This window comes from Mauremys mutica, chromosome 6 (assembly GCF_020497125.1).
Source record: "Mauremys mutica isolate MM-2020 ecotype Southern chromosome 6, ASM2049712v1, whole genome shotgun sequence".
Lineage (NCBI taxonomy): Eukaryota > Metazoa > Chordata > Testudines > Geoemydidae > Mauremys > Mauremys mutica.
Window position 1 is genome coordinate 102,876,656 of NC_059077.1, and position 20,268 is coordinate 102,896,923.

At 38.9% G+C, this 20,268-nt stretch overlaps 1 protein-coding gene across 4 annotated transcripts in view; it reads left to right on the forward strand.

Annotated features, from left to right (window-relative positions):
- Positions 1–20,268, forward strand: part of NFIB (nuclear factor I B) — a 210,435-nt gene that overhangs the window by 136,453 nt on the left and 53,714 nt on the right. For 2 of the 4 annotated variants that reach the window (XM_045020588.1, XM_045020589.1), the window contains exons 4-6: positions 3,523–3,591; positions 5,547–5,667; positions 8,009–8,127. In XM_045020588.1, coding sequence (XP_044876523.1) covers positions 3,523–3,591; positions 5,547–5,667; positions 8,009–8,127 — 309 coding nt within the window. Of the gene's footprint in view, positions 1–3,522; positions 3,592–5,546; positions 5,668–8,008; positions 8,128–13,998; positions 14,041–14,361; positions 15,020–20,268 lie in introns of those variants that run through there. The other 2 variants (XM_045020590.1, XM_045020587.1) reach the window with 2 other exon arrangements.

The following is a 20,268-nucleotide window of genomic DNA, read 5'->3' on the forward strand; positions in this document are numbered from 1 at the left end:
GAGGCTGGGCAGGGCGTAGGGAAAGTGTGTACTTCTCCTTATCCTCCTGACCAACTTTGTAGGGCAGGACTGCAGTCTTGCCCTTTTAGGGATAAAAAGATTGTCTTCTGTTTTGTGAACTTGATTTTAGCATGTTGCCAATCAACTTTCTGTTTCGGGAGAAACAAAGGAAGGATGTTTCTCTTACTTTTGTTAGACCTTCTTTCTCTTCCTCAGTTCACTTGACACTTTCTTTCTAAGGAGAAAGGAAGCAGGAAGAGGAAAGAGAGGCCAGGGAGGGAATGATGGCAAATGTTGGAACAATTCGTGTACCCTTTGTCCAAGTTGCCCATTGAGCTATTAAAAAGGAAAGTGGGGGAAGACGGGAAATTATTTACTCCCTGTCACAGAGGGAAGTAAAGATTTGACAGAATACTCCCTCCTTTCCTTCCAGCAGAAACCAAAGGGGGCAGGGGGAGGGAAGAAGATGAAAGAGAGAATGCCTCCTCCTCTTCTAAGCAATCAGTGATGAGTAGCGCCCTACCAAATTCTCGGGTCATTTTGGTCAATTTCACAGTCATAGGATTTTTAAAATAATACATTTCATTATTTCAGCTATTTAAATCTGAAATTTCACGGTATTGTACCAGTAAGGGTCCTGACCAAAAGGAAGTTGTGGCGGGATCGGAAGGTTATTGGAGGGGTGTTGCAGTACCTTTACCCTTACTTCTGCACTGCTGCTGACAGTGGTGCTGCCTTCAGAGCTGGGCAGCTGGAGAGCAGCAGCTGCTGGCCAGGAGCCCAGCTCTGAAGGCAGAGCTGCCACCAGCAGCAGCACAGAAGTAAGGATGGCATGGTATGGTATTGCCACCCTTATTTCTGCACTGCTGCCTTCAGAACTGGGCGCCTGGCCAACAGCTGCCGTTCTCTGGCCACCCAGCTCTGAAAGAAGTGTATAAGAAAGAGTGGTAATACCGCGACCTGCCCTAAAATAACCTTGTGACCCCACCCCGCAATTCCCTTTTGGGTCAGGACCCCCAGTTTAAGAAACACTGGTCTCCCCCTGTAAATCTGTATAGTATCGGGTAAAAGCACACAAAAGGCCAGATTTCACGGTCCGTGATGCATTTTTCATGGCCGTGAATTTGGTAGGGCCCTAGTGATGAGAAAAATGGCAAAAATCCTTTCCCTCTAGCATTCAGGGGAGTGGGAGAAGCAGGGAAGGAGCAGAGAAACAGAGAGAAGCTGTCAAAAGAGAAAAAGGGAGGGGGGGTAGAAGGAAGTAGCTTGGCGAGAAGGAAAGACCTACAGGGCTATTTCATCACATATGGCAATAAAGAGATGCAGTAATGTATATTGATGTAACCTGAGGATTGAAACATCATGACAGTGTCAGGACATGCTTGCTGCGAGGCTGTGTATTGCAATGACACTCAACTGACAATGGGTCTTCAGCTCTGAAGTTTGAGATTGATTAGTCTATGTAACTTTTACTATTTGAAATTCATTTCCTTTAAAGTGTGACTATTTGCTCTTTTTCACCCTGGCTAGTAGGTGTAACAAATAGTGTAGCAAAGACAGTAGGCCTGCATAATACAGTTTGAGCTCAGTTGGATGTGTTAACTCTTCTCAGCTTGCCCCGTGAAGTGCACTCTTTACACATGCATTGCTTAACAATTTGGTTGCCCTTATGTGAGCCAGAATAGACTTCAGCTGTCTTTCCGAGCTAGCAGGAGTCAAAGTTCCCCCAGGCCAATGGCTCATCAGTCTAAGTGGGTAAGGCATGTCAGTTTCATAGTCAGCATTACACAAGGGGGTGATGTGGCCAGCATCTAATCTGACCACCTTTGATTGCCCTAACCTGATGGATCAGGTACCTATTTTGTAACTGGGTTTACTAGAGGTGGCTTTTCAGTGTGAAATCAAGGAAGATTCAAACATACAACCGCAAGGATTGTAGTCAACATGTTAACCACTCAGCCACTGCTAGCAGGAGTGAAGAGTAGTAAAAGCTTCCCCGCCCTAAAAGAAAAATAAGCACTATTATTCCGAATGCACCCAGGGAGTAAAGTGTGCCAGTTTTACAGTCACTTTTCTGACTTTAGCAGCTTTTTAATGTATTGCTAACTTACCTGAAGTTGGAAAGTACTGGGTTCCTAAAAGATATATTAAAGGAGACTTATCAAGCTTTATCACATTACACACATTCCAGATAATTTGATTGCCATCAACTATGATCTGCAATGGATACATTTAAAAGTTCCTTTTAAAGATTTTATTGTTATGTAAGGTATTTACTATGTTAGTGGTATTACCCATGGTAAACATAGGGAATACCAGTTCATGCTGCTAATACCTTACCTAATGGGAAAAATTGTTTTAGGAGCACTTGCTTATATATGCTGTTGGCTTTATATGGTGCCATATAGGATGTGAATTATGATGATGTATGTAAAATTTTTAAAACATCTGGGGCAAAATGCATTTTTAATTGAAAATGGAGAACACGTTCTTTTGTGTAGACTATATTAAGCAGTAGAGAGTAAAATGTAAGGTATTCTCCCCTCTGTGCACAGGCATAACTCCTAATAATGTTAACAGGAGCTATATACATGTTACAAGTGGATTATGACCCCCTGTAAATCTAACAAAAAGCTTGAGGAGTTGCATCTATACCTCCAAAGGCTGTGATCCCATGTGATCTCAACCTAAGCAGGGTGAGCCTGGTTAGTACTTGGATAGACGACATCCAAAGAAAACCTTGGTTTCTTGATTCTACATCTTGTAGCTTCATCACTTGGGTGGTGCTAATTTGAGTTTGATATTAGCTGTTGTTTCACTGCATCATTTCCTGGTGTAACTGCATTTCAGTCGTGGGGAGAGAGAATCATCTCTCTCTCTCTCTCTCAATATAAATAGATATATAGAAGCCAAAATTTTCAAACATGGGTGCCTAAAGTTGGGCTCTTAAATCTGTGTTTTGACCTGTAGATAAATACCTACCAAACCCAACAGATTTCACTTTGGCCACTGAACATCTAAAAGGCCCTGCTACCATTTGAGTCAATAGCAAAACTCACATTGACTTCAAAGGGGAAGAATCAGGTCCTATGATGGTAATTTGTAGTCACTGCCATCTTGGCCTAGATTCCAAACCAGAAACTTACCCAGCAGAGATAGATAGTTTAATCTCTCATTACCAAATTGCCTGATCCAACAGAAAGTGTTCCAATCTCTTCTTATTTTGATACTGTCAGTCAAATAGAAAAGAACAATGAAAGGAGGTTGTTATATACTTTTCTCAGTTGACTAAGTATATTGGTTGTTAATTTTCATTGATATGTTGAGGAATCTCTTGTATGGAATCTAAATTTTGCACACAACAGTCTGGATTTCAACTCTCATCCCATCCTGTGAACTGCTGTCATCATGTTTTGATCTAATTTTTGGACTTTTCTTTGTTGATTCTGCTATTAGACGGTATATATATATATTTGTATTTCTAAGAAAGTTAGTTGACAACAGTATTATGATCTTTTTCAGGGTACCTTGAGGATAGTTTTGTAAAATCTGGAGTCTTCAATGTGTCAGAACTTGTGAGAGTGTCCAGAAGTAAGTTAACACATTGTATTTAATGATTTAACACATGGAAAAAGCCTAATACATAGTCCACTGAAGTTAATTGAAGGCTCTCCCTTGACTGTAATGGAGTTTGCTTTGGGCCCTAAGACAAGAAGAAAATGCTTTTAACCTTGTGCATGATGTCACAGTGCATCTTGCATACATTTATAATAAAACAGGTAAAAGGCTTTCTTTGTTTTTTCTAATTCTGAATCAAACATCTTATTAAGAACTTAAATCCATTTGCTGTGCATGGCTCAATGAAGTTATGTCAATAAAATTACCATAGATGATGAAACAAGTTCTTTCATGCACTTGCAACTTTTCCCCGTCGTTCTATCCTCTCTACATCTTTGGAATTCTGCTAAACCATCAGATGTCTCTTTTCATTTACTTTGCTCCAATCTCATGACCTTAAAGGACAGTTACATCATAGCAAGAATAGGGAGTATAATTAATTGAATGTAGACTGTGGTAGTCTCTCTCTCTGTAACACATATACAAATTCATAGAAAATCTTAATATGGTATAAGAATAATCTATAATCCAGATATTGTTTTTATTTAGTCCTATTTTTGGTATACTTCCTTCTTGTATTTAATGTAAATTCTGTTCATTTCTTTCTGTTTAAGACTTCATTTTGAAAAGAGTGAACAAAAATATGAATTCAGAACTTGTTTAGAAACAACAACAGTGATGAATATGGAGTTTATAACTAAAACTGCAATGGTTGAATGTTCCAGGAACCTCCCCAAAACTGTCTGCTGCAAATTTTACACTAGCGCTAGTTCATGCTAGGACTGGACACCTTGCAAGTTTTAATTAGTTCAGCAAAGCTAAAGATCTGATTCTGATCTCACAGCTCTGTAAATCAAGACTAACTTGTATGAAGTCAGTTTAAGTACCCCACCAAAAGACTGATGTGATATAATGTGTGCATGGAATATATTCAGTAAAACTGCTCGTTATTTATCTTAGCACTGAGTTTTGAGGCCAAATTGTGTGCATAACTCCCACTGACATCAATGGTTATTTAAATAAGAGTTACATGTGTGTATCTGAGTGCACTTTAGGCCCCACGGATTAAGGCACATGCACTTTTTATGCCTGTCCAAGTTATGCATGTGCTACACTGAATGTTCTTTCCAAAATTGGGGATTTGCATATGTGAAATACAGGTTTCACATGCTCATAAGGTGTGTTGTCTGAGCAACTCACACACACAGACTTTTAATCATTTGGTCATATCTAAAAAAAACAAGATTATGTTGTTGCCAAATCCTCTGCTTCTCAGTGTTACTCATAATGCCCTTCTAATAATAAATTTAAAAGTATGTGGTTTCTGTGGGACTTCTTCCCATGTGTTTGTTTAACCTCAAGCCACAACAAAAGTATGCTGTAATTGTTAGAAAAATTCAAACCTTCAGATAAGTTATACAACGTTCAATTATTTTTGAAGTTAAAATGCTCAATGCACAGACAGTACACAAAGGTAAAGATAACAGTATGTGTGTGTACACAAAAACAATATCTGCATCATAGGTGAAAGCAAATTTACCAGTGCAATGCTCTCTCCATATAAGGCTATTTCTGGCATGAATAGGCAATCAGGGATGTTCACACGCTTTTACAACATGCTCAGTTTTGTATCTCCGTCTTTCTCACTTTTTCCCATTCATGATTTCCACATTATCTATGATAAAACAATAATATACAGTAATAAACCTGCATATATGTTCAGAGATTTTCTGGGGAGGAGGCAGAGGGAGCAGTTCATTTGTTTTTAAGGTATGTAAAATTTAACAGAACTTGACTGTACTTGATTTCTTCAATAGGCAGAAAACTAGTTACAAATGTTATGTCAAGATTTTTTAAATGTTAAAATAGAAAGGATGGTAAAAAATCTAGAGATTAGTTTTGACTCTTCTTAATAATATATTCTTCAGCGCCTATTACCCAGGGAACTGGAGTGAACTTCCCGATTGGAGAGCTTCCGAGCCAGCCATACTACCATGATATGAATTCGGGTGTAAATCTACAAAGGTCACTGTCCTCTCCACCAATCAGGTAAATATATTCTTAAAAGAGTAAATATTAGTGTTTGGCAAAAATATTGGTTATTTGGCTATGTGAAATCAGGGTTCATGATGTGGGAAAAGCAATTCAATAATATTGTAAAGAAAATGTGAGATTGCATGAGCTCTTGTTGCTTTTATAAATTTGAGTATGTATATTTTTTATAAATTATATGTAGATAATAAACTCATGGTGTAAGAATATCTTCCTGTAAATGGGACGAGTGTTACAAATGATATCACTTCACTCTAGTTTTCGAAACCACTTTCTAGTTGTCTAATAGAGGAAGCCACATTCTAGTGGTCTATTAGTGAAAAGCAATGTGTTCTAAAACTGCTCAGAGAGATTTTAGAACACAGAGAGATTTTACATTTGCAAGAAGAAGGGGTGCATTTAACACTACTGACTGACTCAGGCAGAACAGTTGTAGCTCTGTGGAGAATCACCGTTTTGTTTTTATTTAACACTGCTGCCTTTTCTCACGTTTTGCATCCTTTTGAAAGGATGCTAAGACTCACCTTTCGCTGCTCCTATAGGTAAAATTATAAATGTTCTCCTAATCTGCCAGTCAGATTTCTCTGGGTTTTAGAAAACAATCTAATACTATTCTGTGAGAAAAACTTGGTTGCTCCATAACTTTCACTAGCTAGTGAGAAGATGGTGACTCATAATCATCCCTGGTAAAGGGCTCCTTAGCATCCTGGGTCAGGCATAGAATAGGGAAGCGGGGGGGTGGGAGGAAATCAGCCACGTTATATGTAAATTCAATTGTGGGGACACGAAGCACCAGAAGTCGGGTCTCGATCTCCTGAAGGAGCACACAAAGGTTAATTATAACTATTTGAGTGTTTCCTCTTGGAGTTCTTCCCAGGTTGTTATGACAGGAGAAGGATTGTCTCCAGTGGACTAGGCCATGGGATAGGTCCCCACCCTTCACAGGACTCTAGAGCAGGGATCGGCAACCTTTGGCACATGGCCACATCCCTCAGCCCATGCTGCTTCCCGCAGCCCCCATTGGCCTGGAATGGCAAACCGCAGCCAGTGGGAGCTGCGATGGGCCAAACCTGCAGATTCTGCAGGTAAACAAACCGTCCCAGCCTGCCAGCGGATTTCCCTGATGGGCCACGTGCCAAAGGTTGCCGATCCCTGCTCTAGAGGGGGCCAGGCCTGGTTTTGGCTGTGGCTTCCCCCAGAACCTCCTCTTAAGTGGAGGGAGTTCCCTAGTGCAGTAGCAGAATTGGTGGAACGTGATATAGGCAGGAGTTGTATTATCTTTCCTGGGAAATTTCTGCGAGGCTAGTCAAGGGATGATAAATGAGACCACTGAATCCCTGCTTCAGCCAACTCTGGCCTACTCCTCTCCACCTCTATGGATTCTGACTCTGTGAAGCACCATTCATATGGTCTTAGGAGGGGCAGAGAGCATCACAGTTTTTGAAATAATTACTAACAAGATTATTATTAACAATGTCTCAATCTGGTTATTGTGGGGTCTTAGTGTACATTTCTGGGTTTAACTCCATTATCTTTTCAGCCTTACAGTTCACCTTTTAAATCAAATATAAATTCATCCTCATGGTATTGTCATAATTATTTCATGATATTGTCAAAATATGGTTAAAGCTTCATGCCTGGTTCCCCATCTTCCTTTGGAAATTTGCTTATTCTGAGAAGTTTCAGAAGGCGTTGATAAGAGGAAACTTGCCTTTCTCCTACTAGATTGAAGTGAAGTGAATTTCTTTGAATGATGGAGTTTGAAATGCAGACCTTTCATTTTAAATTAAACTAACCAAAAATGAAAAGACTGTGTTTCAGGGCAGGCCTCTTTGAAAAGTAACTTGGTACTCTGATTTGGTGGAGTGGGTAAAGTAAGCTTTCTTTCTACGAGCATATTCTGAGCTATTGAAGTCTTACCTGGCTGACCTTATCAGGGGTGCAGAAACACTCCTCCATTGCTTTTCTTTGCCTGAAATGAATTATACAGAGAATGTAACATTTTAGTTACATTACCCTTTTACAGCAGGTTGCAGGTTTTGGACGTTTGGCCATGGTCTTAAATGCCGCCAGACTTAGAACGTGCAGAGATTGAAAATTCTCCCCACAGCGGGTTTTTTGTGTATTATGCACACATGACAACTATATAATGTAAATATTTATATACAATGCACACATACAATGACCTATGTTAGGGGTCAGGCTTAACATTTGTTTTCATGGTTTTTCTTTTAATTGCTCTCTGTGTTGAAAAATTTGTTTAAATCCTTATAGCCTCTGCAGTACCAATGCTAACTGCACATAAGTCTTAATACCAACACCTTTGTTATTTCAACAGCAAGAGACCCAAAACTATCTCCATAGATGAAAATATGGAACCAAGCCCAACCGGAGACTTTTACCCCTCTCCAAATTCACCAGCTGCTGGGAGTCGGACATGGCATGAAAGAGATCAAGGTGAGTAGCATGAGGACCATTTTATGCCAAAGTGTTCAAACATACATCAGAAATATAGATTTTCCACTCTTCGTTTGCATAATTGCAATGCAATGACACTTAAAAAGGGGGAAGGAATAAATCTTAGCTGTTCTTCACAACAATTTTTTGAGTGTTTCTAAACAAATGTATCTTTTAAAAAAAACCCTAAGTCAAGTAGCATGAACAATCACATAATCATCATTTTTCCACATAGTCAATTATATTATTGTTATTAAAACATTTATTACACAAGAAGTATTCTTTGAAAACCTAATTGTTATTATGTACACTCTATGAAAGATAATAACTCCATTCCAACAGGATTTGAACATTATCTTTAGTTTTTAGCTGAGTAAAACTGAAGTGTCGCCACACTTTGGTTGAGCCAATATTAAGTTACTAAGGCTCAGTTTCTGCACTGGGATTCTGCATTAAGGAAGACCCTTGTACCTGGGCACAGTCCCATTATCTTCTATGGAATTCTGTTTGAGCTCAGGGTCTATGTTAACGAATCCTGATGTAGCATTGGTGTCTTTGTCTGTATTCTGTCTGCAATATTTTGTCAGGGTACTAGATCCCAATTACAGTATTTTGTTAGAGAGGGAAATAACTGACCATGGAGTGAATTTAACATTTGTTAACTGTTGTCACCTTGGTCTTCGCATTAATGCCAAGATAGAATTCCCTCACACCTGTAATGTGTTATGATATTCCCAGTATATGCATTGTAGATGTTTTAATCATCATATTATTCAAAGGATTCTGTGCTTGATGCTTTTCAGCCCCGTGCACTTCTTCAGACACATCCATGCACTATGTAGCACAGCTTGTAAAGTCAGAATAAAGAGCCAGACATGTAATTCCTTCTTTAGCTCCCCCTCCTAATATTTAGCTCCTGCTACCTCAGTCCTTTGCTCATCAGTCAATTCCAACCTCTCCATTTCTGACTGGCTGTTTGGTGTGCTTTTATTTATTTATTTATTTTTATTTTGGGGTGGGTTTTTTTGCATTTAGAATTTTTCCTGTGTGGGGTGGGTGGGTGGATGGAGGTATTGTGGTGGTGGTGGTGGTGCATGTTAAGTAATTAATTTAGTTGCATTTCCCCTTTGCATTTTTTTGTTGTCTCTCTTTATATTAATTGTCCCTCCCTGTCCCATTTAATTTTTTTTAAACTGTATTTTTATTGTCTGCCATTGGGATGGGAGGAATTCTTCTATTGTTCTCATCTTTGAGTGTCATATTTTCTGCTTGTTGTTAGTTAGGGGTTGATTTCTCTTTTTCAGATGGGTTTCTAGAGAGCAATGTTTTGGGTTTTTTTCCGTGTTCTGTTTTGGTTTTGTTGCCCCTCCAGTCATTAGTGTAGGGTGTTTTCTTATTTTCAGCATTTACTGCTGAATTTTAAAAAAATGAACATATAGGCAATGTATGTATTTAACCTGTGACTTTGCGTACCCAGACTGATGACAGCAAGGGCAATAGACTTGTTTTGTAGTCTCAAAAAGGACGCACAGCCCTATGTTAGTAGCTTTATTTTGTTACTGCTGCTTTACCATGACTGCCTTTTGTCACCGCTGTATTTGAGAGACATTATTGTATCCTGCATGTCTCTTTTTCATTCTATACATAAATTGACCACATGACTAGGGAAAATGGTCTGTTTCTCTTCAAAGTAGCCCTGTATATTCCCACTTGAAGAATGCAGTCCTCTGCTGCAAAGTGAGCCTCAAGAACTTTCTAGAAATGCAGTGCCTGTTGGGACTGCATAAGCCTCTACTCTGCAGCACCAGATTTTGGATTTGACCTGTATAGTCTCCAACCCCCTCAGTTCCTTTCTTTCCACAGGTAACTGCAGATGTAGAGACCTTTGCTCTGTGCATAGAATTTTGGTTTGATTTTTTGACTAGACTTCCCTGAGTTATTAGTCAGAGTTTTTAGTAGCATTAGTAGTTTTACTGTTGTTAAGACTGTTTTGGGTAGTTTCACAAAGAACATTTACTTCATTTCTATACTTTTGTGCAGTTAGATTCCTGGACTGTCTCAAGTTTCAGTTCCATGGTACTGTACCTAATCCAACCCCAAGGACCCTCAAAAAGAAAGATTGGGCTTGAACTGTTTATCTTATGCCACATTGCCTTTTCAGAGCTGTATTCTCATTTCCTCATGGCGAACCATTCATTGGATTGATTTTTGCCAAAAGGACTGGCACACTTTGGGATTTCCTTTGACAGAGGCCTTATGAGACAGACCTCTGATCTGTCTTGAGGACAGGCCCTCATTCCTGGGCATGGACAGAGTAGGTCATTGTTACTTCTGTTTTGCCATGACTGCCTTTTGTTACCACTGTTTCTGAGAGACATTATTGTATCCTGCACATCTTTTTTTCATTCTATACATAAATTGACCACATAACTAAGGAAAATGCTCTTCAAAGTAGCCCTGCATATTCGCACTTGAAGAATGTAGTCCTCTGCGGCAAAGTGAGCCTCTGTTTTGAAGCCCTCTAAAGTGGGGAAGCATAAGCCTCTTGTGCCTGGCCTGTGTTTGGCTTCAGGTCAGGGGTTCTAAGGCTATCCTAGAACTGAGAAGACTTTGTCTCTTATCTAAGGGTATGTCTGCACAGTAAAGAAAAACCCACAGCTGGCCTGTGCCAGCCAACCCTGTCTTGGGCTGCGGGGCTATTTCATTGTTTGGTAGGCTTCCAGGCTCGGGCTGGAGCCCGAGCTCTAGGACCCTGCAGGGTGAAAGGGTCCCACTGCAGCCCGAGCCTGGCAGTCTACACAGCAACAAAACAGCCCCACAGCCGGAGCCCTGTGAGCCCGAGTTGGCTGGCACTGGCCAGCTGCGGGTTTTTTCTTTGCTGTGTAGACATAACGTAAGTTGGTGAGTGCTACCGCCTCTGATGGCAACTGCTCCCAGCAGGAACTGGCGTTTGTGGCCAGTCCAGATTGCTCAGTGCTCCTGAGGTCCTCATTCCAAGCCTCTCACCTATCAGTACCAAACGTGGAGGTCCACTCAGGGCCTGGCATTTGTGGTGATTCTACTCACCTTTATGCTCAAAGGCAGAGGAAAGAGGAGACAGAGCTCAGAGAGGGTTCTGTGCCCAGGGACTCAGTGCCATTATAAAGGAAGACGGAACCCTTTCCTGTCTTCCAAGGAATTCTATTCTCATAAGATTCTGGGGTTTAGTGGAAAAAAACGAGGAAGTTGGAGAATCACATGGCACTTTTTAAACAGCTTTGAACATCCAGTGTCATTAGGGAATGCTCAGACAGTCCCAACAGGCACTGCTTTTCTAGAAGGTTCCTGAAGCTCATCAGCACCATAAAGGTGAATCATCCTAAATTTATGAAGTGTCCACATCCTACAAGTGTGAATATGCAAAGGTACTACATATGCAGGTAAGTAGCCTTTCTTTCATTTTAATGTAATTTTAACTTTTTCTACAAGATCAAAAGTAGAAACACTCAGAGGTAAAATTTAGATCACAGCCTTATTGACTTCACTTTAAAGGAGGTTTCACCTACTCTATTTCAAACTTCATGAACTCAATTCTATAACTTGTGTCCCGAAATGGACCCAATTTTCTGTGTACTTAGTTATGAGATATTTTCAGTGTTTGAAGCTTCCTGTAGGAAGCAGTTAAGCCAGCAGTGATCTTCTTTAAGCCCTCCTCCAAGACAATAGTGGATTCCAGAAACTGAGGTGGTCGATCTCTTTAACATAAAATATTTCTATCTTGCTGTGTTACTGTTTGCAGAGCAGCCACAAGGTGATAACACTAAGGGTTTGGAGGTGGCAGTGGTGACAAAACCTTAGTGCTGAACCAAGTTTGGAGTTCCTAGCTTAAGTATTTTATTCAAAGTGTTAAGGGGAGTGAGCTGCCTTTGAAGTGTGTACCATATAAATACACAGTGTGTGAACACTTAGTGTGTTGTCAGTCATGTTTGGTGTGCAGAAGTTTGGATTACTTTTTCTAATTCTCCATGCAAGATGCATACTATGAGGCAGTTGGACATGGACAAAGGCCACAATGCAAATGACTCCATTATAATCCTCACTCTTTGCCCAAGTTCTATAACGTGTAAGCATGCATCATGAAGTGGGAGAGGAATGCGACAATTTACAGCTTGGTTAGGATGTGTACTGGCTGTGAAACTGTGAGGGGGGGAAAAAAGTAAAAAAGTAAGATTTCACCAAACTACTACCAAACTCATCATCCCACACTGCACTTGTTATCAGTAAAACACCAACACTTCTGCTTTTACAGTTACAGAGCTTTCTGTATAAGCAAACTACTATTATCAACTCCTTTCCTCACACTATTTCTGAAGAGACTTTGATATGATATTAAAGATGTTTGTATTTTCAAGAGTATTCCAAAAGAGTGAAATGTAGGGAAATATAAGGAAGAACAGAAATAAGTAAGCTAAACCAAAACAAACAAACAAACAAACAAAAATCAAATCAAAGAGGCTCTGGGTTATCTAAAACAATAGCCAGTCATTTCATATTTAATTTTTTACGTTGAAAGCATTATTGTACATGCCATTGTTCTAAACATAGCTCTTTCCTTGCCATCAGACAATTGCTCCAAAATGTAAATAGAGACTGTGGATTTGTTGTGCAAAAATGTAGTCATTTTCTTTAACCAAAGTTAGATTTCAAAATTAGTTTCCTTTTTATATTTGATGAAGCCAGATTATAAACATTTATGAAAGAGAGCGAGCCTATCATTATTTCTCATTGTGCAATCATTGTGCTGTCTTGGTGGTTTACTTCAGTTGTCTTAGGAATGTTTGGGAATGCTAGAGAAATATGTCCTACCACAGGAGTATGGGGAACAGATTCTGAAAAATTTCCTTTAAAAAGGAAATGATTTCTTAATTATTTTTATGGACCCGACAGCTTTGTCTTCTTTTGAAAAAATACATACTGTACAGTTAACTATTGTAGGAAGATCATATAATTAGTGTTACATTTGGTTTGACATACAAAATATGAGGTACAGTACTCTTCATGTGATCTTACCAAAACAAATACAACACTTTGAAATGCTACAGTAGATTTCCAAAATAATGGGATGCAGTTGTGACTGCAAAGATCTTTTCTAATATGAGGTCATCAGTCATAAGAAGCATAAGTTGTTATCCATTAAGAAGTAACATAGTCCAATGTATCAGACCCTGTATTGAAGTTAAGGAGCTCAAGGTTCTATTTCTGTTGTGTGACCTTGGGAAAGTTACGTAAGTGTTCTGTGCCTCGGTTTCCCCATCGATAAGATTATAATAATACTCACTTTCCTGTATGAAATATTAGAGATATATAGATTAAGACTCCTTTACAAGACCTAACTATTTTTCATATTACCTTTTGAAATATAACCTTTAAGGTATGTGAAATACCAAGTCCCTATTAGATATGAACTTTTGCAAATTACTACTCATCAATTGATTGTCTCTCATTGACTTTAGTGGACTTTGAATCAAGCCTAAGTGCACATCTACCAATCGGAAATGTATATTTGTTTTAAAATAACATGGCTGCACACTATAAAATCTAACAATTATTCATTTTCTGTCTGGCTAACCTTGATGAACTCTGAATGTCTGTTTGCGTTAAGACAAAACTCCAGTTTTCTGTGATGCAGGAATAAAATTTCAGTGAAATTGATGCATAAATGCAATAGCAAATTTTTGTGAAATTCTTAACAAATAAAATTTTATTTGGAAAACTCCCCTTACATTTGGAAAAGAGAATTTTTAAAAACATGACAAACAGGCTGTCACCCGTCATTATACAGGGGAAGTGGCATGGCTTAAGAAGACCCCAGTTCATTTTTCTTTTTTTAAGATAAACAAAGAACTGGTGGAGAAACCCTTGATTCATTGTCTGGTAAGTAACTGAGTATTTTTTTAAAATGAAATCAGACAGGAATAACTTAAGAAGAGTACATTATATATACATGTATGACTACATTTTGAAAGTAAACTATATTAATAGAATAGCAAAAAAAACAATTAAAGTCATACTTTAAATCTATTTTTATCATAGTATTACAACATTGTTTAAAGTAAATCTATATAACCTACATTTTTAAATTATACATATCATAACTAAGCAATACAATTAGAGATTTATGTGGAATTCTGCAGAAGTCAGATGTTCAAAAATACTGAAAGTCAATGTACAATGAAATAAATTTTAATTTTACAGTTTCTTCATCATGTTCACTCTCTCACACTTCACCCACATCCACCAACAGTCAAGAATCAAGATGCCAACATACCATTAAACCAGAAACAGCTGGACTCTCTTCACCGGTTGACTGCCCAGCAGCTCTTGGATGCTCCTCTTCTCAGGCCCAGGCCCCCTTTGTTGGATATCTCTCTTCTGGACACTTGTCCCCTCTTGCTTTTTCCCCATCCACTGGACACTCCTTCCCTATTGGGCCCCTTCCTGATGGCACTTTCCTTCTTGGGCCCTCTTCTCATGGACTATCTAAAATTGACATTTTAATTTCTGAAGTAAGGGAATTGAAAGAGGAAGTAATTAATGCTGTCCAGGAACTGAGAACTATAACAGATCACCTAGGTTGCTTGGTGGCCTATATTGGACAGAGTTCAAGAATACTTCCAACTCCTGGTGCACCTACAGAAGGATAAAGCATATGCTTTAGAAATACATAGTCTCCATCTGACAGATGCATTCATCTTATAAGGTTAACCTTGATGAATATCTGTTAAATGTTTCTGTGTCTTCAGTTCAGTCTAAATTCCTAAACTCTTTGTATGTCAAGGAATGTTTTTATGCTGATTTATATCCTGCTAGTGAATTTTGTTTAGATCCAATTTTGTATTTCCTTTTTAATAGCTCAAAGTGCTCTTTAATAAATGTATGTATTTCTTATGCATATATCTTGATTTTCTGTGATTTTAAGCATATTGTGTGCAACAAAGTCAGATACTGACACTGAAAGAACACTATTCATTTCCTTAACCTCAACAGTCTTAAGGTAAGAAGTCCTTTTCATCATGAATAAGCTTTGAAATGTATTTTAAATCAAAGTTCTTAATTGCAGTTGACCTTTCTGAGTGTGTTGGCAGCCATCATGCTGAAAACTGGCATCATGGTGATAATAGCACTGGCATAGAAGTTTTGTGCGAGAAACTATAAACCAGTTTCTGACCTACTTCTCTATGGGTTTAAAAAGCAGAAATAGATAATGTTTAATATCCAAGCAATATGCCTAATTTTTCAATATCAACATTCCTTGTATGGCATTTAATCCAGTATTAAAGTAAGTTGGGATTTGATTTGCTTCGGGCTTCCTTAGTGTAAGTTTTATAAGGAATGTCTCTTGTAAACATAATTGCAGTTGCTAGCAGTAGGTTCAGCAATAGTTTAATTAGGGTGAAAAGTGCTTCTTACCTTTTGAGTTTTGATAGTTGGGCTCAGCAGGACAGGTTAAGCAATTCTCAAAGACTTGTTACTTTGAAAAGACAATTACAAATTAAAATATAATGAATAGTATAAGAACATAGTGTCATATTAACATCAATGAGAGTTCCACATATTCATCAAGCATAGTATATGATCCATAGTCAGGTGAGAACATGCTATAATTTATTTGTATGTTAACTTTAAACTCACCTGTGAGCAGAATAAAGTAATAGGGTTCGCTCAGAAGTGTCAGATTTTCAGCAGATGCAAATGGGTTTCAGCAGGTAAGGGCGAAAGTCTAGTCCCACTGAAGTCAGTGGTACAACTCCCTGATCCTATGAGATGTGGAATACCTTCAGCTTCTGTAAGAATTGGCATTCAGCCCCCTCTCCTCCTCCTCCCCTGAAAAGTCTCATATTTTCCTGAATAGCATGTTCTTCTTACTTCATTAATGGTACACCTGTGGGAGGGGGAAGTATAGGCTCAGTCCAAATATATTTTATGCCTGACTTGGCTACTTTTTTTACATTTAGTAACCAAATCTGAGTTATACTTGTTTTCACTTAGCTTACTCCACAGAACAGATGACTTTCATTCTTTGTGTAAGTGAGGAAATGGCCCTGTGATTGTGGGGAATGTTCCTGATTTATACACTACACTGGTGGAATTGGCTAGCGAAAGGATCTGAGTCCTCGCTCCAACTCTCTTCACCCGGTGGCCTGCCTGACCTCGAGGGCTCCCCTTCCACTCTCCAGTGTGGCAGAGTCCTCATAACCCCGACAAGGCTGGGCCCAGGATCCCTGTGAGGCTCGACTCACTGTCTTGTTGTGGTCACTTAGGCAGGGGCTAGCCTGTCCCCACTCAGGGGTGCTCTCTCCGCACTGGCCATTTCCCTGACCCACTGATCATTACATACAGTTAAAAGCAAATACAATTGATTAAACAACAGCTAATTAAAATTAAGGAAAAAATGGGAAATGTTAAAGGAACAACTAACCCCACTGTGTGGGCGTGTGGACACTACAACCAGTCATCTCTGGACTGCAAGGAAAGTTAACAGTCTGTTCCTTACACATTCCAGGCCTCCTTCCCAGGCCCTGGCTGTGCTGCAGTGATACCAGGGGTCAGATACTTGCTGTGGTGGTAGCCACTCACCTCCAGGTGGCAGGACCTTTCTTCCCAGTGTTGGCCCTCACATTGAGGTTACAATCCCCCGCCAAGTCCGGCCTGCAAGACCTCTTGTCTGGGAGCGTCTCCCTGCGCTGAGCCCTCAGTGTCCAGGGTCCTCCCACACTCTTCCCATCTGCTCACCACACTTGGCTCCACACTGCTCCAGCTCCCAGCTCCAGGCTGCCTCTGGCTGCTGCTGCTCTGTCTCCAGCTCAGCTCTGCTCTCTGGGTTGCTCCTCTGGTCTCTCTGGCTCTGGCTGCTGCTGCTCTGCTCCCAGTTCAGCTCAAGCTGCTGCTTTCTCCTTAGCTCAGCCTGCTCTGGCTCAGGCAGCTCCAGCAGAGGACGGGACCCGAGGCTCCTGAGTCCCTCATTGGCCTGCTTGCCCTGTCAATTGGGCTGCCCTAGAGCGTTGGCCCCTCCCCATTAACCCTGGGGACTGTCAGTCTCAGGATCTTGATTTCTCATCCGCCCTTCCCGTTTCTTTTGGTACTGGGAGAAGGCCAACCAAAATCCCCCACTAACTTTCAGTAAGGGGCCAACAATCTCCTTACATTTGTCGCTGTTTTCTAACCATCATGCTAACCATCATGCTGTCAAATTGTAATTTTGTTCAACCTAACTCTAATGATTTTATTTCATTGGCATTTCAAACCACTTCTCAGATTTTCCCATAAATCCTCCAATGTACCACATCTGTTAAATAATCCTAAACTGCTACAAATATGGATTATAATAATATTAAGAGTAAAAACCTTGAGACGTCTTGGCATGAATATTTCTAAATGAATAGCTTTCCCCCAAAATGTCTTATCTCAAAACTCATCTGTAATCTTGTTAAATTAGAAATCATCCAGTGTCTTTCTGACTCTTACAGTTAAGGTTACAATATTGATTTTATTTTATAGGCCAAGTTCCTTGGATTCTTAGCACTAATAAGATGCTGTGGCCAAGAGCTTTCCCCTGGAGTCATGATGAATGTTAGTGATTTACCTATACCATTATTTAATAAATGACTAAAATATACTCAAAGTCCTGTACAATTTGTTTGGGTCTTTTAATTAGATTTTCCCACAGCCTCCCAGGATGCTTTTTATCATTGCCTGTCCATTGGAATAAAATCACTTAAAGGATGATTGATGGATGATGGAATAGACAAGTATGTTTCTGAAGAGTAAAGAAAAAAGAAAAAAATTGCCCTGTATATCTAGTCCCCCTTTCTATAAGATGCATTCTCCTAATGTGAGGGGGTTTTATGTTTTAATAAGGTGTTCTAGGGTAGTTTGAGCTTCAGAGAGGTTTCAGCATACTGGCAGAACTGTTTTATAGAGAGATTTTTATGTAACGACAACATGATAAATATTTGTGGGTTTGGGATTAGTATCCTTTTTTTTAAAGTGAGATTAACATTACTGCTCTAAGGAATGATATAATAGTAAAATACCCTGTATGTAGAACAATGACTTTGTTTCCCACCTGACACCGCCTTGTTCATGAGTCAAAATCATAAATTAAATTATAATGTGACAGTAAGTAATTCCACCCCATTAACATTAAGTTTGCTATTGCTTTCTGATGATAAAACAGAGTGCTAGTCTTCAGGAAGGGAGATTTGTAGGAAATAGATACAGAATTATCACACACTGTTCTTGCAGCAGTTTGCCATGCTTTCAAAGTAATCTTAGTGGGGAATAAATGTAAATGTAAACAAAAAGATCCTTTTTTCAGTATGGCAGCTAATTACTTACAAGTCACATGACACCATCAAACAACTGTTATGGGATTAGGTACGTATGTCCTGTCATAGTCTTAAGGATTTTTAAAAATAACGTTGGGATACATATATGATTTTAATCATATTATTCCTCCACACTTAAAATGAGAACAATTTCTTCCTTATCTTCCTCTTCCTGTACAATAAACAACATTTGTCCTAATTCAACCAAATTAAAAAAAATAGATTTAAATAATAATTTTAAAAGATGCTTATCCAAGTCTCTGGGTGCACTGACACATATTTAATAATACAAGAAATTATACATTTCAAATGTTAATGTACATATTTATGCAAAATGTCAGGAACTATACTGCATTACTTTACAAGTAAAAATTAGATTAAACTGTTGTAATCAGAGGATATTTAGGTCATTTTTTCTTTGTGATTGACCACCCACAATAGTAAAAATCCATCTATACTTGTTCATATCATGGCATTTTGTGCTAGTTTGATGTATTGGGGCAATATGAGGGATTATAGATGCAGCTTTAAACATACCGTTTATATGAGCACTGGAGCAAACCCTGTGTGCAGCAGCACTGAAATTCTCTGTAAAATATCACATTCCTTCAGTCCTTCCTTCATGCTCACCTCATTCAGATAAAATATTTTATTTTTACTTTCCCCCCTGCTTTTTGATTAATGGAGACATTGTCATGGTTGAGAAGCCTCAAAATATACTATCCGTCAGAGTAGGATTTTTGTAAAATGTTGATAACTGTATCTCCTTACAAGAGCAGATCTTCCAGGCAGGGCAGGGCAGGGATATATGGTGCAGAAGCTAAAAACCAAAGTACTGGTTTATTTGACAATCGCTTATACATACAAATATTGAAAGAAAAAAATATGGAGACTGGAAAGCACAACAGATTGATAATGAGATTCAGAACTATGGGACTTTGCACGTGAGTGGGAAATGGAAGAGTAATTTGTCTCTCCTATCTAAAAAGATTCCCATTGGCAGCAATGGGCTTTCGATCAAACCCAGTGTTACATTATCTCCTTCTTTTTGGTACTTGAATACATTTCACCCTACAGAAATTTTTAAAAAAATGAAATTGATTAGAAAACATTTCTACAGGGTGAAATGTATTCAGTTACCAAAGAGAGGGAGATGATGTCAGAACATTGGGCTTGACCCACAAGCCCATTTCAGCCAAGGCCCTCGCTTCTAATTTGATGAGAAGCATTTAGACTGAGAAAGTGGGTTAATTCCTTGATGGGAGGGTAATGAGTGTGTGCATATTAAAGATATGTTATCCTAGTCTACATTTAGTTATAAATGTGCTCAGAGTTTCTATCTATGCTAAGATGGACAGAGAAGCAAAAACAGATCTGGCACCAATTTTTAAAACTTCAACAGAGTAGCTCTGTTCAAACTTCCAGCCAGGCTGCTTTTCCAACACAAAGCAGTCCACAACCATTGTGCAAAATTCATCTATCTTAACTTCATCTATAGACCTCCAAAATCCCCTTGGAAGATCATATGTTTGGCTGACACTCAAAAAGTTGCTACACCTATCCCAGCAAGGCATCAAGTTATTTGGAGTTGTTTGTCTTAAAAAAAAAAATAGCGAGAAAGAAGCCACTTTAATCTTTTATGTTTGAAGTGAACTTTTATACTCGTGAGATGCTATGGTAACAATTTTTTTGTGTTCTCTGCTTAATTCAAAATTGATATTCAGAATTTTTGAGCTCCTTCATATCCAGTTTATGTCAGTAGGAGCTCAGCATT